The sequence below is a fragment of the Rhinolophus hipposideros genome, assembly GCF_964194185.1.
Source record: "Rhinolophus hipposideros genome assembly, chromosome: 8".
NCBI lineage: Eukaryota > Metazoa > Chordata > Mammalia > Chiroptera > Rhinolophidae > Rhinolophus > Rhinolophus hipposideros.
In genome coordinates, this window is record NC_138054.1 from 57257340 (window position 1) to 57276915 (window position 19576).

Here is a 19576-nt window from a genome sequence, read left to right on the forward strand (position 1 = left end):
CATGTGGATTTGGGCGGGGGCGGGTGGGGGGCGGGGGAAGAAAAGCAATCAGACCATAACAATAGTTCAGGAAATTTTGATGTAGAACAATCAACCCTGGAATATATCTTGGTGAAGTTCCTGGGCTTGAATTGTAAAGAAAGAATCTGATATGTTTCCAGGCAGAATAAAAGCAAATTCAAGTGCCAGGAGAAATAAATTAGGCTGGCCTCAGACTTCTCTCGTTACTACTGCTAGACCACAGTAGAGCAATGTCCACAAATCTCTGAGGTAAAGAGATTGAAACACAAGAATCTGAAACCCAGCCAGGTATCCTTCAGGGTTAAAGACTACAGACTGGCATCTGCAAGCATGTAAGACTTCATGGAATACAGGGTCCATGTGCCCTTCTGGAAAAAACTACTTGAGACTTTCAGTGATGTCATCTGTATGGCATGTGGGTATCCTGGAATCATTCTTCAATTGAACACCTAATAATGTTGGATAAAATACTTTAATACACCTTTTTAAAGTAATGGCTGAGCTTACCAGAAGTGAAATACGTAGTCTGTGGCCAGGAACGAATTGACAGCCCGACTCTAGGGCCGTGAACAAGCATTACAGTGGGTGGGTCATTCCGGGGGCATCTCCTAATTCCTGAGTCAGAGCTTTGGTTTCCTAGGACTTCTGCCAGGCATACAAGGCAATGTCTTTTGTCTACCAGAATGGGGTGTAGGCTCATTGCCCTACATAAAGCTGGGTACTGCAAAGGGCATCACCGTCAGAGGACAAATGAGCTAGGGGAAAAACCCTCCTGTCTAAAGCAGACAGACATGGGTGATGAAGTTGATTCAAAAGTTGATTCTCTGACTGTAAACTCTACTCAGAGCTGGACAGGACATACTAACAAGCTTCTTTCACTTTCCAGTAGTTTACCTTAGCCAAGCAGAATGGGTTCATTCTTGCTATCTAGACCCAGAGAGGTCATCTTCAAAGAGAAAAGCCCTTTCTCTATGAATTAGAATTGAGTCCAAATGCTTGCTGTCCCATGCACATGTTCTTTTTTCCACCTTTGTCCATGTATTTTTTTCCACTTAAATGCCCTTCTCCCTTCCCATGTTCTCCATGTTCCCATCCCAAATTATGGAAGTTCTGGGCATCCTTGAGAACCAAGCCCCAAAGGCCAACACCTCCATAAAGCTTTCCCAGATCCACCTAGCTCCGAGGGATTGCTCTCTGAACTCCCTGAGCATCTAGTCTTTACCTCAGCTCCAACCCATCGTATTCCGCCTTGAATTACCACAGTGTACATTTGGTCTCCCATGAGCTTAAGTTTCTGGAGGACAACAGCTGGACCTTATCCATCTTTGCATCATTCAGCACGCAGAAATGAATCAATGCTCGATTAATGTCTGATACATTATATTGAAGAGAATTGAATTGGAACACTTGGGGTCTGTTTTATTAAACTGAAAACTCCTCAGTTCCAGCTACTGTTATTTGTGAAAACGGGGAGGTTTCTGTGCATTTATAGACATGAATTGGAGGACCATCTGAAACGCGATTGAGAGGCACATGGTCTTATAAGCTCTCTCCTCTTGTGGAACTTAGGACTTAGAAAGGACAGTGCTTAGCTGTGCTTCACAAGTCCCACCATTTTCACAGCTACTCATTCTCAGTATACCCTCACAAACTCATACTAGTATTGGTCAGTAGCTTTGGCAGGATGACGAATTTTTTTGTGTCCCTACTTGTCCTGACTTTTTTCCACCCCCTGTACCCTACAAAGGGAGCGCGAGGAGGCAGTCATGGAACAATAATGATGATAATAATAGCCAACACTTCCATGGCATTTTCTCCAAGCTAGGCACAGTTCTGAGTGCATCCTCTCGATGGAGTAGACACTATTGGTATCCCACTTTATAGTTCAAGATGTCAAGGCAGCTTAACCAGTCACCGGGAGTACAGGACTCTGGCCTTGGAGTTAGAGATGGGGTCTGAATCTCAGCTTCTTACTTACTCATTCTGAGCCCCTCCACAAATTAGTTAATGCTGAGCCTTGACTTCCTCATCTGTAAAATGGGGGTAATCTCTTTGCTATCTATAGAGGTTAAATAAGATAACCTATCTGAAAGTGCCTGTGTCTGGTAGATGACTAATGAGAGCTGTTTTAAAAAGAGTAAAATGGCACATTAATAATACTAGCATTGTAGCAACTAAGGCAGAGCCAAGGAGAACGTGTTTTCATGTTAGAAAAATGTCCCCCAAGTCCATTCTTTTATGTCATGTTGTGAAGCTACTTTGATCCCAATGTGAAAAATTCTCCAGCAGGAGTTCACAAGACAAAACCACATTTGACATGTAACACTGACATGAGACTGAGTGTTCTTCCCATCAAATGAGGCCGCTTCCAGTATATGGTATTTTTGCTGATCAGATTACTGTACGTTAGGGTATAATAAAAGATAGAACAGTCTGACACATATTAGAAAAGAAAATGTAAAGATCACACCGAGGCCATCCCCAATAGGCTGATATATTTTAATCATTCTGTATAAGTTTGCTGCCTCTTAAAATATTTTTTCAAGTCAAGTCACAGCTGTGTGTACTTTAGGCTGTGGCCGTCATCAACAAATATGAAAAGAAGCAGAGTTAAAACAAATGAATAGCAATGGTTATCCATTAGTCTGATATAATTTAACACAAATGACCATTAAGAGACTTGCAAAAAAAAAAAAACACAAATCAGAGAAACTGAATTTCAAATATGAGCTTTTGCATAACTGAATGACAGCTTTGCTGGGGCTTGTTGTCCAGTTTGGTCAAGGTTATAATTTTTGGGGAAGCCAGTCCTCCCCCTCAAGTGAGTCTGTTCATACGAGTAAGTAAAGGTAGTGGAAGAGTCCAGGGTATAGAGAGCCAGATTTCTATGAAATATGTTTAAAGATGGTAAAGTGAATACCCTCCTCCTCTGTGATGGAATTGGAGATATGTTACCATGGAAACTCATCCCTCACCGCCACCACCACTGACTGGCTTCAGTCTTTTGGCAAGGAAAAGATTACTATCTTTCCTGTCTCCTCCCATCCTTATTCCCTCCCTTCCAATTCTTCCTCTCTCTCTAAATACCTGGAGTCCTCCCATCTTTGGCTCTAAAAGCCAGTTTAGTGCCTTAATGATCAATTCCATAAATGGCAAATTTGGTAAAATGCATTTACCTCCTATAAGGGATGCCGTATCTAAGGGCTAGAGTGGCTGGAGAGAGAGAGCACACCTCAGAAGGACGCCCGTGGAATGTGACTGTTTCACACTCTGAGACGTCACACTCTGAGACGTCATGCAATAAAAGTGGTTTCCACAATGGAGGCAGTGTGGAGTTGTCCATTCCTTAACACTCAGCTTACTCATTGCGTCATTTTCTGATTATAACAATTGTTTGCTTAGATCGGAACTATCTGAGCCCGGGACTCCACTGTCAAGAGATAAAAGCCAGCTGGTTGTGGGGAGAGCCAAGCCTTGGGTAGCACCCTGTGGGTCACTTGGAGCTGGGGCATCTGTGCAGATTAACTGTGGAGCTTTTCCAGAACAGCACGAACTTCCTCTGGGTGATAGTTCCAAGGGCCAGATTTACCCTGCAAGAGAAAGGAATCAGCATTCCCAGATACCTGACTTGCAGGAGATGAGGGCTAGTGCTGGCTCTGGGGGAGTCATTAGGATGGTGTTGTCCATGGTAGACACAGCCAGGAGGTGGGTGCCATCACCCAGGGAGAGTGTATGGAGTGGCACCAACACTCAGTGGGAGGACTGGGCAGAGAAGTAGGAAAACCGGAGCGGGTCAAGGGACTAGAGTTTCTAAAGGAGAAAGAGGTCTATACAAATAAGCTTTTCTTGCGTAATCAGACCTTCGGACTGGCCTTATCTTCTCCACCCCTCACATCAAGTTCTTTCCATTCCACACAGAACCAGCTCCGCCTCTCCAATCCCACTGCCCTTGTTCCGTCTTCTTCATCTTCTTGGGCAGCTGCCACACCTCCTGACTATCCCCAATCTTCTTCTTCTTCTTTTTTTTTTTTTTTAAAGATTTTATTGGGGAAGGGGAACAGGACTTTATTGGGGAACAGTGTGTACTTCCAGGATGTTTTTCCAAGTCAAGTTGTTGTCCTTTCAGTCTTAGTTGTGGAGGGTGCCGTTCAGCTCCAGGTCCAGTTGCCGTTGCTAGTTGCAGGGGACACGGCCCACCATCCCTTGCGGGAGTCAACGGCAACTTTGTGGTTGAGAGGACACGCTCCAACCAACGGAGCCATCCGGGAGCTCAGCAGCAGCTGCTTCCCTGCTCCCTCCAGTTCATTCTTCACCCCATTGCCAGTGATCTTTCTAAAGCAAGGATCTGATCAGGCCTCTCCCTGCTCAAAACTCTTTAATGGCTCTCTTTTGCTCTAAAATGAAGGCCAGGTTCCTTGGTCCAGAGTGAGACCCCTGTAGCCCAAATGCCCTCAATTCTCCAATCACACCCTGCCATAACATGCCTCAGTGCCTTTGCCCACCCTTTTCCCAATATTTGTAATAATTTTCACCCACCATGCTCACTAGTCTGGTTCCTTATCCTTTAAGGCCAAGCAATTGTCACCTCCTCTGAAAAGCCTACTCTTCCCCAGGCATCAGAAAACTAATATTCTGAGAGTTAAATCTGTCCTGAGGCCTCCACACCCTTTTGTTTACATATTGTCTATGTCATTTTTGTGCTATGCCTGCGGAATGGAATCGTTGCAAAAGGGATTGTTTGGCCCACAGTGTCAAAAATATTTACTTACTGTCTGGCTATTTACAAGAAAGGTTTTCTGACCCCCGCTCTGGAGTATCACAGCACTTGGGATACTGTAACACTCTTTTTAGGTCTTCCTTACCCCCCAGACTGGGGGTAACTTGAAGTAAGGTGTGGACCATTTTTAAACTCATTTTTGTGTTTCTAGTACTTGCACAGGGCCTAACCCAGGGTAAGGGACTCAGTGCCCAGCTTGCATCTATTGTGCCATCTTGGAGCTCTGTCTCAGGGGAAGGGAAAGGAAGTCCCTGAATCCTTGTGCTGTGCCCCTTGTTACCCTGGGGATTCATCTGCAAGTCCTTGCTTGTTTCACCTGCATACATAGGGCTAGCTTGACCCGCGGGCAGAGGTGCAGCCACATGGCTTCGTGTGCTCTTCAGGCTGGAAATCCCTTCAGCAGCCGTAAAACTTCGTTTCTGCCTTCAGGGGAGGCCAGTAGTGCCCAAGGGGTCATAGGCTGTGCTTACACCCCTCACCTTGGCCCAGCTGGAAGCCTTGAGAGGAACACAATCCTTCCAGAAAGGAAGCCTGGCCTCAATTCCTGCTTCAGCATTTCCAGCTCCGAACTGCAGGATCTGTTCTCTTCTGGCATCCTCTTACCCTCCCCGGCATCACCCCTCCACCCCGCCCCAGGTTCAGGCCTGCCTTGGAGATGAGCTGCTTCAGACCCTCCCACTCCTAACTCATCCCATCCAGAGGATTTGGAGTTGAAATCAGAGCCTTGTTCACTGTGACCTTGGGCAAGTCAGTTCTCTCTGAGTATTGTTTATAAAATAGAAACAACATTCTCCATCTGTCAGCTTTAAACTAAACCGGGGCTGGACCAGTCTTCTGGGTTCAGAAGGCAGCCAGGTTAGGGACTTTCCTGTGCCTTATCTTGTCCCCTGTGACATGAGGCCCAACATCTCTATTTTGCAGAAGAGGAAACCAAAGCTCCAAGAGAAGAAATGACTGGCCCATGGTCACATGGCTGGTAAATGGCTGGGCAGTGATTTGAACCCAGGTCTGTCTGTACAAAGCCTTCTCTTTGCCCTTTGCCCTCCCTGGGCCCCTGCCTCCCAGGGAGTGGACGGGTCCCCACCTTGTAGAGGATCCTGCCCTCCTGGAGCACGTAGAGCCTGTCAGGCAGCGCTGCGTAGAGCTGGCTACTCTGGTTCTTCATTGTGTCCACCACCACAGGGCACTGGGGGTGCCTGTCCAACAGCAGGCGGGCTGCCTGCAGGCGGTCCTGGAGGTTCCGGTGATTCCTGATGTTCACGTTGTTCTTAAAAGCCCAGCCATCTACAAGAGAAAGGCCAGACAGCAGACCTCACAGGCATGGCATACCCTTCCTGCAGACTAACCCCCCCCCCCCCACACACACACACTTTTAACTGAGGGTCCCAGAGAAAGGAGCCCTTGGCCATGATTTGGCCCAGTTTCCTATTATGGGCAAATGCACAAAATCACATAGGGAGTTAGTGGTTGGCCCAGAACTGAAACCCATAGCTCCTGATTCTCAGACCCCGGCTCTTCAATGTGAGGCAGCCCAACAGACCAGTGCTTCTCAAACTCTAATGTGCCGATGAATTACTCAGGGACCTTGTTAAAGGAAGATTCTGATTCAGTGTGTTTAGGGTGGCACTGAGTCTAGCTAGCTCCCAGGATGCCAAGGCTGCTGGTGCTTGGACCACACTCCGTGAGGTGAGGGTCTAATGCGATAGTACCCTTAAGTGTGAGCTGCCCAGACCAGCAGTGTCAGCAGCACCTGGGAGTTTGTCAGGAATGCAAGTTCTCAGGTCCCACCTTAGACTGGACAGGAATGGGGTCCACCAATCTGTTTTAACAGCCTTCTAGATGATTCTAACACATGCCGAAGTTTGAGAACTACTGCTTTAGAGTCTATAGACAATTTCCGTCTTCTAATTATTCTCCACCAGACTGTTCTTTCCAAAATGTAAATCTGACCATGTCACGCTCCTGCTGAGATCTTTCAATGGCTCCCTCTTGCCCTCAGGATAAATCCCGAGCCTCTCAGTGTGGCCTACCAGGTTCTCAGTGAGCTGGCCCATCTCTCCATCCTTCCTCCAACATTTTGCTCCAGCAGGTAGGTGTAATACTTGGGGTTCCTTGACCCACTCACCCCCATGCTGTCTCTCCCTTCGTCCTTTTTTACTCCACACAAACCACAACTCCTGCTTCCAGCTGTGGTGTGCATAGAGTAGGACCTTTTCTTTGCTGCTGCTGCAGCTCATGTGTTAGCTGTGCTGACAGCCTCATGATAAGGCGCTCAGGGTAAAGTCAGAGCCAAGTACAACTGCTAGCCTGGCCGTCACCCTTATTGTCATCCGCGACCCCCCACCACCCCCGCTACGCCGTCTTCCTGCCTCCTGGTCTTACTACCTTCTAACTTATTATCCAGAAATCTCTGACAATGATTTCTAACACAAAATTTGATCATATTTTGACTCTGCTTAAAAACCAATTGCTCCTTAGCACAGTGTTTAATGAGCCCTGTCATCTCTCCCAGCCTACATTTCCAGTCACAGCTGCCAGTCCTTTCCACATCTAGCCAAAGTGGACTCTGTCTCAAATGACCCTGGCACCTCTCGGCTCCTTCTCTTTATCATCTCTTCCATATTTGAAATCCTACCTGTCTTTTTAAGGCTCAGCTCTAATGGGGCTTCTCACCTTTGGCACTATTGACATTTTGGGCCAGATAATTCTTTGTTGTGGGGGCTATCCCGTGTGTTGCAGAATGTTGAGCTAAATTGAATCTAGCCTGTATATCAGTAGCACCCCCCGCCACGCCACCAATTTGTGACAACTGAAAATGTCTCCAGGAATCGCAAAAATCCCCTGGAGGAAAAATCACCCTCAGTTGATGTGGGGACAGAGTCCCAGAGAGCAGTTTCCAGGCTCTTGGTCTCACGTAGAAAGTGCTGACTCAGGTAGTAGATGGCCATCAGCTGTGACTAGTTGGCCGTCAGCTGTAACCAGTGAGCCATTGGTCACTGATATAACTGCCGTGGCTACGCTAGCAGAAAGATGGTGCCTGAGCTAGCAAGCATGGATTGCAGTTAGCACGGCGGATTGCAGCTAGCAAGTGAGGTTTGTTGGCAGAAAAGAGGACGGCAGGTTGCGAATCGTGTAGCTCCTGCTTCCTGTGTCTCCAACCCAGCCGCCAGCGAGAATATAGTGGTATGACTCCCCTATCTATGGCTCCATGGGGGTTCCTTTTTGGGCTCACCATATCCTGCTTCCTTGTGTGGGAAGCAGGAGCTGAGACCCTGCATGATAGTTGAGAACCACTGCTCTAGTAACACCTTCTTCGGAAGCCTTCCCTGACCCTCAGCTGTGTGATATTGGGCAAGCTCTTTATGCCTCTTTAAATTCTCAGTTTTTCCATCTGTTAAATGGGTTTAATAGAACCCATATTGCTGAGGCTTAAATGAGACAACCTATGGAACTCCCAGTGCTCTGCCTGGTTCATACAAGCTACCCCCAAAATACTGGTTTATTTTGCCTGATCGCCCCCAAATAACAGACAGGTGGGAAAGAACCTAGTTTTTATTCTATACCACAGGTTATTTGCTACTGTGCTTTGGAAATCCCCCTTCTAAAACAAAACCATTTAAGGCTGCTTAGCTTTAAATGAAAGATTTTCAATTGGCATCATTTGCCAAAATGCTCTTCTGCCTACTGCTTACAGGAGGTGACACTTATTAGCTAATGGGCCCACAGGTTGAGAAAATAACCATAAACTGCTACTGGCCCCAGTTCTCTGGAGCCTGGAACCCAGAAGGCCTGTGTTTACAATAATAGTTGCCACCCAGGGTAATGTAAGCTTAAGTCCATCAGCAGAATTGGCTCCCCCTCCACAGTGTTTCCAAGTCCTCTGCTCAGGACCCTGCCCCCAAGAAAAACCGGTATTTAAAGTCTTCATTACTCGCCCCAGGACATCAAAACTTTGTAGATGACAATAACACCAGCTTAGATTTGTATCATGGTTAGGCCTGTCAGTCTCGCCCACCCATTAGCTTCCTGGAGCTTCATGGCAGCCTCCTATGGGAGGGCCAGCAGAGGTTCTCCTCCACATCCTACAGCTGAGAACACGGAGGCCCAGAGGGGAGCACTGACTTGCTCCCCAGCTTCAGCTGTGAGTTCCTTAGAGACAGGAACTATGTGTATGTTTTATCTCTATATCCCCAGGCTGAGCGCAGGACTGGGCACATTGCAAGCACTTGTTACATATTGCAGAAATAGTGACTCTGCGAGGACAGTGTTATCATTCCATTTTAGTGGCACAGAAGTGGGCATGGAAGGTCAGTTGCCCCAGGCCGTGTGGCCAGCACGTGATGGAGCTGGGACTCACACTCAGGCCTGAAACTCCAGAGTCTGTTCCTCTCACCACCCCTCGTGCTTCCCGATAATGGGCCTGGACAGTCGTGGGGTTTGGGAAGAAGGAAGCCAACTGATTGGGGCCATAGAACCCAGAACTCCTAGGATCGGTGACACTGGCTCTATGAGCTTTAATTCTGAAGTTCAGGCCATACCCACTCACTACTGATGAACAGAAACAAGCACCCTGGGGAAGGAGATGGGGAGGAGGAAGAGATGCCCAAACTAGGAGTGACAAAAGCACAGAGGCAGGGAATCAGTCTGTCAGGACAGACAGGAAGCCTTTCCTCAATGGATGAGGTGAATGGGCCTGGGTTATGTAAAGGGTTCAACTTGCTGGGTCTGATTCCAGGAGAAATGGGTCAGGAGGCAGGTATCAGGGCCCGAAACAATTTCTATGATGCTCTGAGCCCTCTTTTTACAGTTTGTAGCTTGTTCTTTTAGAGATTAAAGCTGGGTTCTCTAGGGCCCAGCAGCCTCCACAGCACCCGGGCAGCTGGTTAGACAGGCCAAACCTCAGGTCCCTTTGCAGCCCCCCTGAGTCAGTATCTGCATTTTAGTCAGCTCCCAGGTAACGTGAGCACATCTTAAAGTTTGAGAAGTGCTGTCCCAGGACGGTTCAACCAGCTTTGGCTGAGTTTCAGCTCTCAGCTCTGATGACATCAAGGCCTCATCTTTTCTCAATCATGGAGACTACAGACTCCTACATACCTAGAGGCTCCCCAAGTTCTCTCTTTAACTGAGAGCTGCTGCTCTCCCAGGGGGGTACTTAACAAAGAGGTGCATTGTGCTTGCGTTTGCACTCCTACGTATTACCTGTGCTATCTAAATGGTACTATGGAAATTTTCAAATATACATGAAAGTAGAGACAACTGCTATAATGAACCTCTGTGTACCTATTTCCCAATGTTAATATTTTAAGTTGCCCCAAATTCTTAATGAGGACAGAAGCTGCCAGTTAAGTGAATACAGTATTACATTGAAAGCTGTTCTCAAACCTTTGGGTGCGTATAAAACAAGATGAAATGAGCCCGGGGTGGGGCCCTGGAATACTCATCTTCAACAAGCAACTCAGGGGGCTCTGACGCCAGGGATCCAGGGACCACACTGGAGAAAGGCTGCTGGCCAACTTTGCTGATAGTGAGTTAATAGCAATCTCTACACGTACACGACGTGGGTAAGCCAGCAAGGCTAATAGTGGCCTAAAACTGTGTCATTCACCCAGCTTTTACTGAGCTCTGTCTGTGACACAGACTCTGCCAGGTGCTGGGTCACGACGAATCTTGTGGGGAGATGGGTGAGTAAACAACATTCTACTCGGCTGCCTGAGCCTTCTTGCTTTTTTCAATCTCTGGGTTTGAGAGTTCGGCCAAATTTATGGGATTGATCCCCATGAAAACCAGGGACATTGAAGTGTGTCTGACCCTTTTGTAAAGTTCATGGGGCTTAGACCAAGCTGTAGAAGTTTCAGAGAGGGACATGTCTGCCCATTGCAAGGAAGGGCTTTCTCACAAATAGTCGTAATGAAGATGGGTGACCAACTATTAGGGGCTGAAGAAAGGATTCCTGCCGCCCCCCCCCACCCCCCCCTAGGTAAAGCCTGGCCTGGGGAAGTGGTTCTTCAGGTGTGGTCCCCAACATCCGGAGCTTGTTAGAAATGCAAATTCTCAGGCTCTAGCCCAGACCTGACATACTCTGGGGTGGGGTTCAGAAGTCTGTTATAACAAGCCTTCCAGGTGCTTCTCTTACTCACTAACGCTTGGGAACAACTGACCGAGATGAATCACAATGTCCCTTTGAGCTTGGAGGGTCTTGGGATGAATTTCACAAATAGCTATATAGCAGTCATTTCATTTGTGACGTTTCAGGTCTAAGTTCCTTGTAATTGTGCTCATATTAGTTCCTCTCCCTTGATTTCTCTACTTATCCATTCAGAATGTCAAATGATTTCCCTGCTAGATAGACTCTGTCACTCCAGGTTTTCTGCTCTGTGTGCCTGGTTGAAAGCACAGACTGAGGTTAGCGTGTGATGGGTGAACCTAGCAGGGACCGGGAGCTGGTGGGATCTCAGTAAATAATGGCTCCTTCCCTCTCATATGCCTTTCCCCACTCCCAACCTTGGGAGAAGGGGAGAGAGAGTCAGGCAGTCTTTCTGTACCTGATGCGTGTGCTTCTTCAATGTAAATGATGAGAAAATCTGCTAGGGAACTAAAGTCTTCAATCAGCTTCTTGAATTGGTCCAATTTGAAAAGAAATGAAGGTCAGGTACAACTTCCAAAATTCAGCACCAATGGCCGGTTGTCTGAAACAGAAATGGAACCACCATCAACCAACCAATAATCTACACACAGCATTTCTTTTGTGAGCACCATCTTCACTCCAGCATCCAGTTCTATTTATTTTAAGGTAGATCCAGGGCACAGTGAGGGGCTGAAGCTTAGAAAGCGTGACTTAGCAGAGGCTGGATCCAGTTTGCTCCCCTCTAAAATGAACAGTTTTAGTAGCAGGAGGTCTCCGTAGGCCACCTGCAGTCGCTGGGTAGGAATCAAAAGAAGGATAAGCGTCCCTTTCATTGTTTATAAGCCAGGCACACATCCATTGTCTCATGTGATATGATTAGTATCCTGCAAGGTAGATAATTTCCCGCCATTTTATAGACAAACTGAGCTTTATAAGCTTGCTATATGTCACACAGCAGGTCAGTGGTGGAGTTAAAATTAACACTCTGGCTCCTATACTCTTAAGTCAATGCTCTTTCCATTCAAAGCACCTCAGTTTCCTCATCCATAAATGGTCATAGTAATAATACTTACATTATAGGATTGTTATTAGAATTAGGTAACTTAATACAGATAAGAGCTTAAAATGGTGCCTGACCCATAGTAAGTGCTTAATAAGTGTAAGCTTCTGTTATTAACTACTATCTGTTCCCTGAGCTATGAAGTGGGGGAGGCAGCAAAGGGAACTCCACAAAGGGGAGTGAAGGATGGCAGCAGGGCCAGTACGTAATTTGCTGGGTCCAGTGCGAAATGAAAATATAGAACCCCTTGTTCAAAAAGTGGGGGGAAAGTACCTTACGTTTATTAAAACAAAGACTTTTTCCATGGTCTCTGTCATGCCCTGGGATGGTGCTTTTTCACTGCTATTTGATACACTCCCCTGGACACAGGGCTATCCATGGGGTGAATGCAGACCCTCACAGTCTCCCAAGAGCCCCGTAACTCAGTGTGCATGTGTATGTGTGTCTGTGGCCACTGCCTACTGGCTTTCCTCTCCCTCCAGCTACCGGACCAATTCACCATGCCCCAACCAGGAGCACAGAACCTGAGCCAGACATTTCTCCTTCCCACCTACCCAGCACCCCAACCCACAGGTTATTACAAACTCTGTGCAAGGACATGGTAGACACCTTGATGGGGAAAGGAGGTGGGCAAGAGACTCCTCCTGCCAAGTCACCCCCAGTCACTTGTTAGATTGCACCAAGATGCTATCAGCTCAGGGTAGGGATGGCTGCCTCCATGTCCTGCCAAGAGATGCTCTGAGATGCCCACACCTGACCCTGACCTTTCCCATGCCCATGTCCAGGCCCTGTCTGGAGCCAAAAGGTGGCAGCCGTCACTGGGTGGGAACAGGAAGGAGACCTGATGGGCTGGGCACCCAGAAGTGGAAGAGTGGACCTTGAAAAGCATTTCTCAGGGAGAGCAGGGACACTGTGGGAGGCGAGATCCTGCAGGAGCCGAGGCTCCAAGTCCCTGGGGCATGTTCCATGGTCCCATCAGCCTTCACTCACCAAAGGAAAAGATAAAACTATTAAGAATTTCAAGACAGCTACTATAGAGCATTAAATGGCAAGCAGGGGGTCCTTCTGAATGTGGGACAAGTGTAATTCACTGATCTCATGCTCATGAAGCTGACCCTGGGCGGGAACCTTCGGCAACTCGCCCAGTGTAGATTGAGGGAAACTAGGCCAGCACCCTGTGGTTACTTATGGCAGAGCAGACATTGTTGAGCTCTTACTGTCCATCTATCAGAGCTCGGCACATCCTGCACTGTGACGTGGCCTGTGGACGTGTCTGTATCCCCCAGGTTACCCGCTGCCCCGTGAGGGCAAGGCCTTTTCCTCTTTCAGCCTCACATCCCCAATATTGAGCACACTCTCATTCCATCTACAAACGTTTACTTAGCACTTATAATATACAAGGATCTCTGGCACACTGGGGATTCAGCAGAGAACAAGACCAGTAGATCTCTGCTTGCATGCAGTTTGAGGTCTGTCTAATGTCAGGCAAAAAAAAAAAAAAAAAAAAAAAAAAACCCAAGTAAATGCATGAATGAAGTAATTTCAAGTTGTGATAAGTGTTAGGAAAGAGAATATAAAGGAATGACACGCTTTAGTCCAGTAGGTCAAAGAAGGCCCCTGAGGAGATGCCATTTAACCTGAGAAATGGAAGAGTAGGAATGAGCCAGCCGGGGCAAAGGGAGGAGCAGGGACTTCCAGACAAAGAGACTCCATGTACAAAGGCCCTGAGGAGGGACAGGACTTGGTGTGTTCAAGGACCCGCAAGGCCACTGTGACAGGAGTCAGGCTGTTGGAGAGGTAGTTACGGGATAGAACAGGCAGGCTCTCCTATACTGTAAGGAATCTGAATTTTATTCTAGGTACAATGGGATGTCATGGAGATACAAAGCAAGGATGGTGGATATTTGTTACAATGTTGCCTGTCGAGCTCCCAACACTCCTTCCCGCTTGGAATTCACTATTCTGTGTAATAGTGATGAGAGTATGCCCAGCCTTTCCCTATGAATGACAGAGAGGCCACGTCCATTCTCTGCCCTCAGCAGCCAAGGCACAGGCAGTGACCCAGGCTGGCTAACTAGACCTTCCCACATAGGTCTTTGATTCTGGAGTCACTGAGATGGCAGAATTAATCCACAGCCCTCTCAAGGATGGCAGAATCCTACAGTGATGATGAGTTCCTGTGGCAACCAAAGTGATAGCAGCATCCAGGCCTGACTGTTGATGCTAAAAGACAATCCAGGCCCAGTGCTCCAGCTATGGTTGAGTCTGGCAATCCTGAAACATCTTTCTAATATGCCCTTTTGTAGATGTACGTGAGCGAGTAAGAAAACTAGAATGAGTTTACGTTGCTTGCAAGCCAGAACCCTGACTGCTACGGTAGGGCTGTGTAATGAAAACTGATCAAATTTACACAGAAGATCACTCTGGCTAGTCTATGGGGAAAGGACTGAGGGTAAGAATGGAAGTGGGGGAGACTCAGTTAAGGGGCGTGGGAGAAATTCGCATGAGAGATAATGGGAGCCTGGGCTAGTGTGTGGGCAGTGGAGAAGGGAAAAGCTGGAATGGACAGGACTTGCTGATAGAAGGGGAATAGAGGGCATATTAACTTCCTTGTGGTTAATTTGGTTAGTTATTCCCTCACCTACTTCTGCAAAGGATTTGACGCAGTTTACACATATAATAAAATACTAAATATATGTATATTTTTAAAAAATCATGCCCTTCTGGGAGGCATAGAAGGGGAGGGAAATATGGAACACAAATAAAAAGGCCTTAAGGTCCCTGCATTTGTTATAACTGAGCTAATATGACTCTGAATTTCCTGATGGACAAGTAAAAGGAGAAGCAATTGGTTACATAGTCCTCATTTTTCAGTACATGAAGAGAAGTAGGCCAGTTTCCCTGGAAACACAAAGTTCTTGTCCGTGGCTCTCAGATTTTCTCATAGGAGGCCCTAGAGAGCTCTGAGTGGGTCTCAGTGCCTGCTGGTTGATTGCACAAGTCCTCACCCATGTGACAGGGCAGCCCAGGCCTCAGCAGGGAAGGCTTAGAGACCAGTCATGGACAAATGGCTGGCCATTGGCCTGCAATGACCCCGGGGAGTCACCTTTTCAATAAGAATCCAAAAGACTTAAGGTCAGGACCAGCGTTAAATATTAGCTGTTCGGAATTTGTTTTTAATTGGAAAAAAAAAGATTCACACCCACTGATTAGGACCTTAAAAGAGATAGAACCATTTGTTTACTTATTTATAGTGGGGTAGGGTGCAATGATCAGTAGTGAGGGCAAAGTTTAAACTCAGTTCCCTGCTTTCCTGGTAGCAGAGAGTGGAAGGATGGATGCAAGGGGTGGCAGTGCTGACGCCTTGCGCGTATCCACAGGCCATGGTGCAGAGAACACCATTTTTTCCTAGAATGGTGGGCAAGGAATGTCAAGTCCAACTTACCTGTATAAATGGAAAAAACAGCTCTGTAGTAGCACTGGACTTGAACCCACTATCATGACCCCCAGACCAGTAAATTAACTCCCATACCAGGCTCTCTCAGCAGAGAAAGCCCATTTGTAGTTACTAGATGACATAAGTAGGCTTGGAGAGAGTTTAGAAGATATTAAAGGCTGAAATAAATCCTGTTTCAGATAAATGCCTAGGTACTTATAAAATCATCAGACTTGTCTTCTACCACAGTACACCAGCTAATCAATGTTTGCTGTGTGTGTGTATCTGAGAACATGTGTGTATCGTGTGGGTGCATGTACATGCAGCTGATAGGAGGTGGCTGAGAATTTCTCTGAGCCTCTGTTGTCTTACCCAATAACAGAAAGTGCACTAGCTGAGAGTCAGAAGGCACAAACTCTAGTTCTGGCTAAGAATTTGCTGTGTGACTCCGAGCAAATAATTTACCTCTCTGGGCCTTTGCATCTAAAAAAAGAAAGAGTTGCTTTAGGTTATCCATAAAGACTCTTCCAGACGTTCTAATCTGTGGCTCTAAAATGAGTTCAGATTTGTACCCAGAGTATATGACAGAGCTTTTTAGTGACCTAATGGGTTTCCAAAGCAGTTACAGGATATCATTCTCATAAGCAATCCTGATCATGTTAACTCTTTGCTTAAAAATCTTCTTAGAACTCACCAGTACCCTCAGATAAAGTCTACTCTTTGGTAAGACACATAAGCCCCCACAAACTCTGGTCCCTGATTGTGTCTCCAGCCTCATCCTTCATCCCTTTCTGCCTCCCACACCCCGCTTCTGCCAAACTGACTGAAGCTCCCTGTCTTGGACCTCTGCTACTCCTGCCCTTTGTCCGGTGCTGCTCCCACTCCCCCTTCCTCACCCAGCCTAAGACTTCACCCTCCCTGAAAAATCAGCTCACCACCCTCTTCTCCAGGAAGCCTTCTTCTGACCACCTCCCTACCCCACCCCACTTCTTTCAGAACTTTCTGGCTCTCTCACTACACCCTCTTCCTCTCCGGGTTATGGGATCTTCCAGGACAGAGACCACTTGTGTTGATTTCTGTACCATCAGCACCTGGGTATTATTTCAGTGGCCTCTGGGTCAATGTGCTGAAAGCCAACTCTATTTCATAAGTAGAGTTTTCTTTTAGCTTTTGGGCTCCTTCTCTTTTCTTTCTTCAGTCACAGATGCAACAGCAGGGAAAAGACACAAATACTAGAACAGTCTTTAAAATGTAAATTGGCCCACCTAAAGTGAACAATCAAAAGAAGCGAGTAAATTCTATGAATTGACCATGAGGCAAGGTGGCCTTCGTGGAACCCATCGATCGTTGACGATTGGTTTTCAGCCAGTTGGCCTGGTTGTCACAGTGCTTGGCACATGGTGGATGCACTATAAAAGTTATTTGTTATTCTTATTGCTCTTATTATTAGTGGTCACTTGGTGAATGTTTGTTGACTAGAGGTCATTTGTACACCCTGTTTTAAAACCATGAGCAAAAAACTCTTGCCTTTATTTTTGCTTGAAATACTTTTCCCTTTTCTGTAATCAAGGTACAGGGATCTTACTTATTCTTCAAGGCTTAGTTCCAAAGCCATCTCTTCCAGGAAACCTTGCGTGCCCTGCAGCAAAGCTCATACCTCCACAGCTTCCCCCATCCCACAGAACTGTAAGAATTTGTTTATCGCATCCATCTGCTCTGTGGACACATAAACTCCTTGAGTGAAGCAGCAAGCTCTTACCTAACCATGGCATCTAGCTGAGGGCCTGGCGCATTGGAGGTTGTCGAGGTGCATGGAAAGAACAAGACGAAGAAGCCCCGATTCCGGGTCTGACTCAGTCTGTCACTGGCTCTGTTACCATTGCTGCTCAGTTTCCTCCATTTCCCTTCTAAACTGAGAGGATTGGATCAGGTCAACATTTCCCAAAGGGTATTCTCTGGAACCAATATGATGATAGACATTTCCTCTGGTGGAGAGTGGGGAGGGGTGTGTGTGTGTGTGTGTGTGTGTGTGTGTTAGGAAAATTTAGCTGTGCTAAACTTTTTTCAAGTTTTGTTTGTTTTAAGCTTCAGGTCTTCTCAGAGTCTTTTATATGTTCATGTGCACTGGGAATTTCCAGGAGGAGGATATCGTGTGCAGGATTTCCCAAACTGCCATGTTTCCATGAATAATAATTTTCCGTGTTTCCCCGGAAAATAAGCCCTAGCATGATTTTTTAGGAGGACATCCCCTGAACATAAGCCCTAATGCGTCTTTTGGAGCACAAGCTAATATAAGACCTGGTCTTATTTTCGGGGAAACACGGTACTTTGACTAGGGGACTCTTTGTAATAGTAAAGCATATCTGTGGGATTTGGGTTCCAAAGAACACACTTTGAAAAGCACTAGATGAGCCACTGCCTCCAGGACCTTCTCTACTCTATCTGCTGGGTCTAGTCCCTGGGAACGCAGAGATGAATGAGACACAGTCCTGTTGCTTTCGATCGGGCAGGAAGAAAACACTTGTGCTTAGGCAGCCAGAGACTGGATAGGAAGAATCAGTGTCCGAGGAGAAGTGCAGAGAGTTATGAATCCAGAAGGCAGAGAATTCACGTGCCCAGCTGTAGGGATCTGAGACGGCTGGCTTCACAGAGGGGGAGGCAGGAGAGCAGGACCCTGACTATGAGGGGGATTTGGACTGTTGGCGATGGAGGGGAAGAGCCAATAACTTCAGCAAAGGCAGAGAGGGAAAGGCACCAGGGACGTCCAAGGCCCAACAGTTCATCTGCAGGCAATGAATGTGAGAGGAAGCTTGCAGGTGAAATTGGGAAGGAAAGCTGGACTCAGTCCAAGGAAGACCCTGAGCACAAAACACAGCCCATGGATGACCTTGAGTATTTGTCCTGAATGCAGAGAGCGGCTGCTGCAGGTTGGTGAGCTGGGGTTGCAGATTGGTCAGGGCTGTGCTTGTGGAAGGATAATCTGGCAGCCATTCACAAGTTGGGTGGGAAGAGAGGGCAAGAGGGGAGGAGGAAGTCCTGGTAGGAACAGCAGCTATGAGGACAAAAAGAAAACTGATCGGACAGGTCTTTAAGAACCCAAGTAGATAGAGCTGGTTTGCCTAGAAGAGAGAGAATATGCATGAGATCTTCAACAAATATTTAGTGAGCAACTACTATGAGTCAGCAGCAGCCATAGGGGCATGACAGTGGGTTAGAGCGATGGTCTCCATCTGCACAGAACTTGCAGGCTAGTGAGGGTGACAGACATTAATCAAATACCCACAAATAATTACAAACCAGGACAGGTGCAATAATGAAAAATTTAGGATGTTAAACATATAAGAGGGGGTAACCTAGTGTGGAGGGGTTGGGGTTGGCTTGTCGCAGGAAGTGTCACTCAGCAGCAGTCTGAAGAATGAATGGAGTTGACCAGGCAGAGAGGGGGTGAAGTGCGTCCCAGGCGGAGTGACTGCGCAGTAAGAGCGGTGCTGGAGGAGCTGAAGGCCAGTGTGGCTGGTTTGTGGTTTGAGTGCCTGTGAAGGTGCTGATGCCACTTAGAAAAGCAGAATCCAGGAGAAGTCCTGGCTTCAGGAAGTGGGAAGAGGACAAGAAGCCAAAAAATTGCAGCTAGTATCGTAGAAGAATTCAGGACTTTCGAACCCACCTCCCCACCCTTGTGAGCACCCCCATTCCAAGCACTTCTCAAGCTGTATTAGCCTCCTGACCTTGCATGAAGTCCCAAATGTTGCAACTCCGTCCTGAGAGGCACACCACGGGGCAGTTTGGGGCCAGACCCCCTTCCTCAGTAGTGTCCTCCAGTCGCTGCCAACGGACCTTCAGGATGAACCAGAAATACTGGGTGCTGAATAGGGTTGGGACCCAGTTGTCATAGGAAAAAGTGGGGTTCTTCCGGTTCATGGCCAAGATGTGCTGCTTGACTCTCCTGGGACACAGTATCAGTTGTACTTTGCCCACGGCCACATGCAGGGCCACCTGCAAGAGCACCCAGAGCCTCTTCAGCCACAGCTCTAGCCAGGGCAGACCCATCTCAGCACAGCCAGAGCTGGCTCTGAGGCCGCTGGGAAGAGAGGCCACAGCTGGGCCACGCTGGGCGGAGCTGAACAAAGGTGCAGGGTGGGAGTAGCCAACCCGGGACAG

At 47.3% G+C, this 19576-nt stretch overlaps 1 protein-coding gene across 2 annotated transcripts; it reads right to left on the minus strand.

Annotated features, from left to right (window-relative positions):
* Nucleotides 1-1389: 1389 nt before the first annotated feature.
* DIO1 (iodothyronine deiodinase 1) lies at nucleotides 1390-19483 on the minus strand. 2 transcript variants are annotated; one of them, XM_081055688.1, is made up of 4 exons: nucleotides 19144-19483; nucleotides 11341-11484; nucleotides 5883-6082; nucleotides 1390-3611 (listed from the first exon to the last, which is right to left on the minus strand). In XM_081055688.1, the coding sequence occupies exons 1-4, from the start codon at nucleotides 19463-19465 to the stop codon at nucleotides 3543-3545; spliced, it is 735 nt and encodes a 244-aa protein (XP_080911814.1). In that variant the 5' UTR covers nucleotides 19466-19483; the 3' UTR covers nucleotides 1390-3542. The 2 variants fall into 2 exon arrangements, with proteins under 2 accessions (XP_080911814.1, XP_080911815.1); XM_081055689.1 differs by lacking the exon at nucleotides 1390-3611 and having other exon boundaries at nucleotides 4062-6082.
* Between the last annotated feature and the right edge of the window lie 93 nt (nucleotides 19484-19576).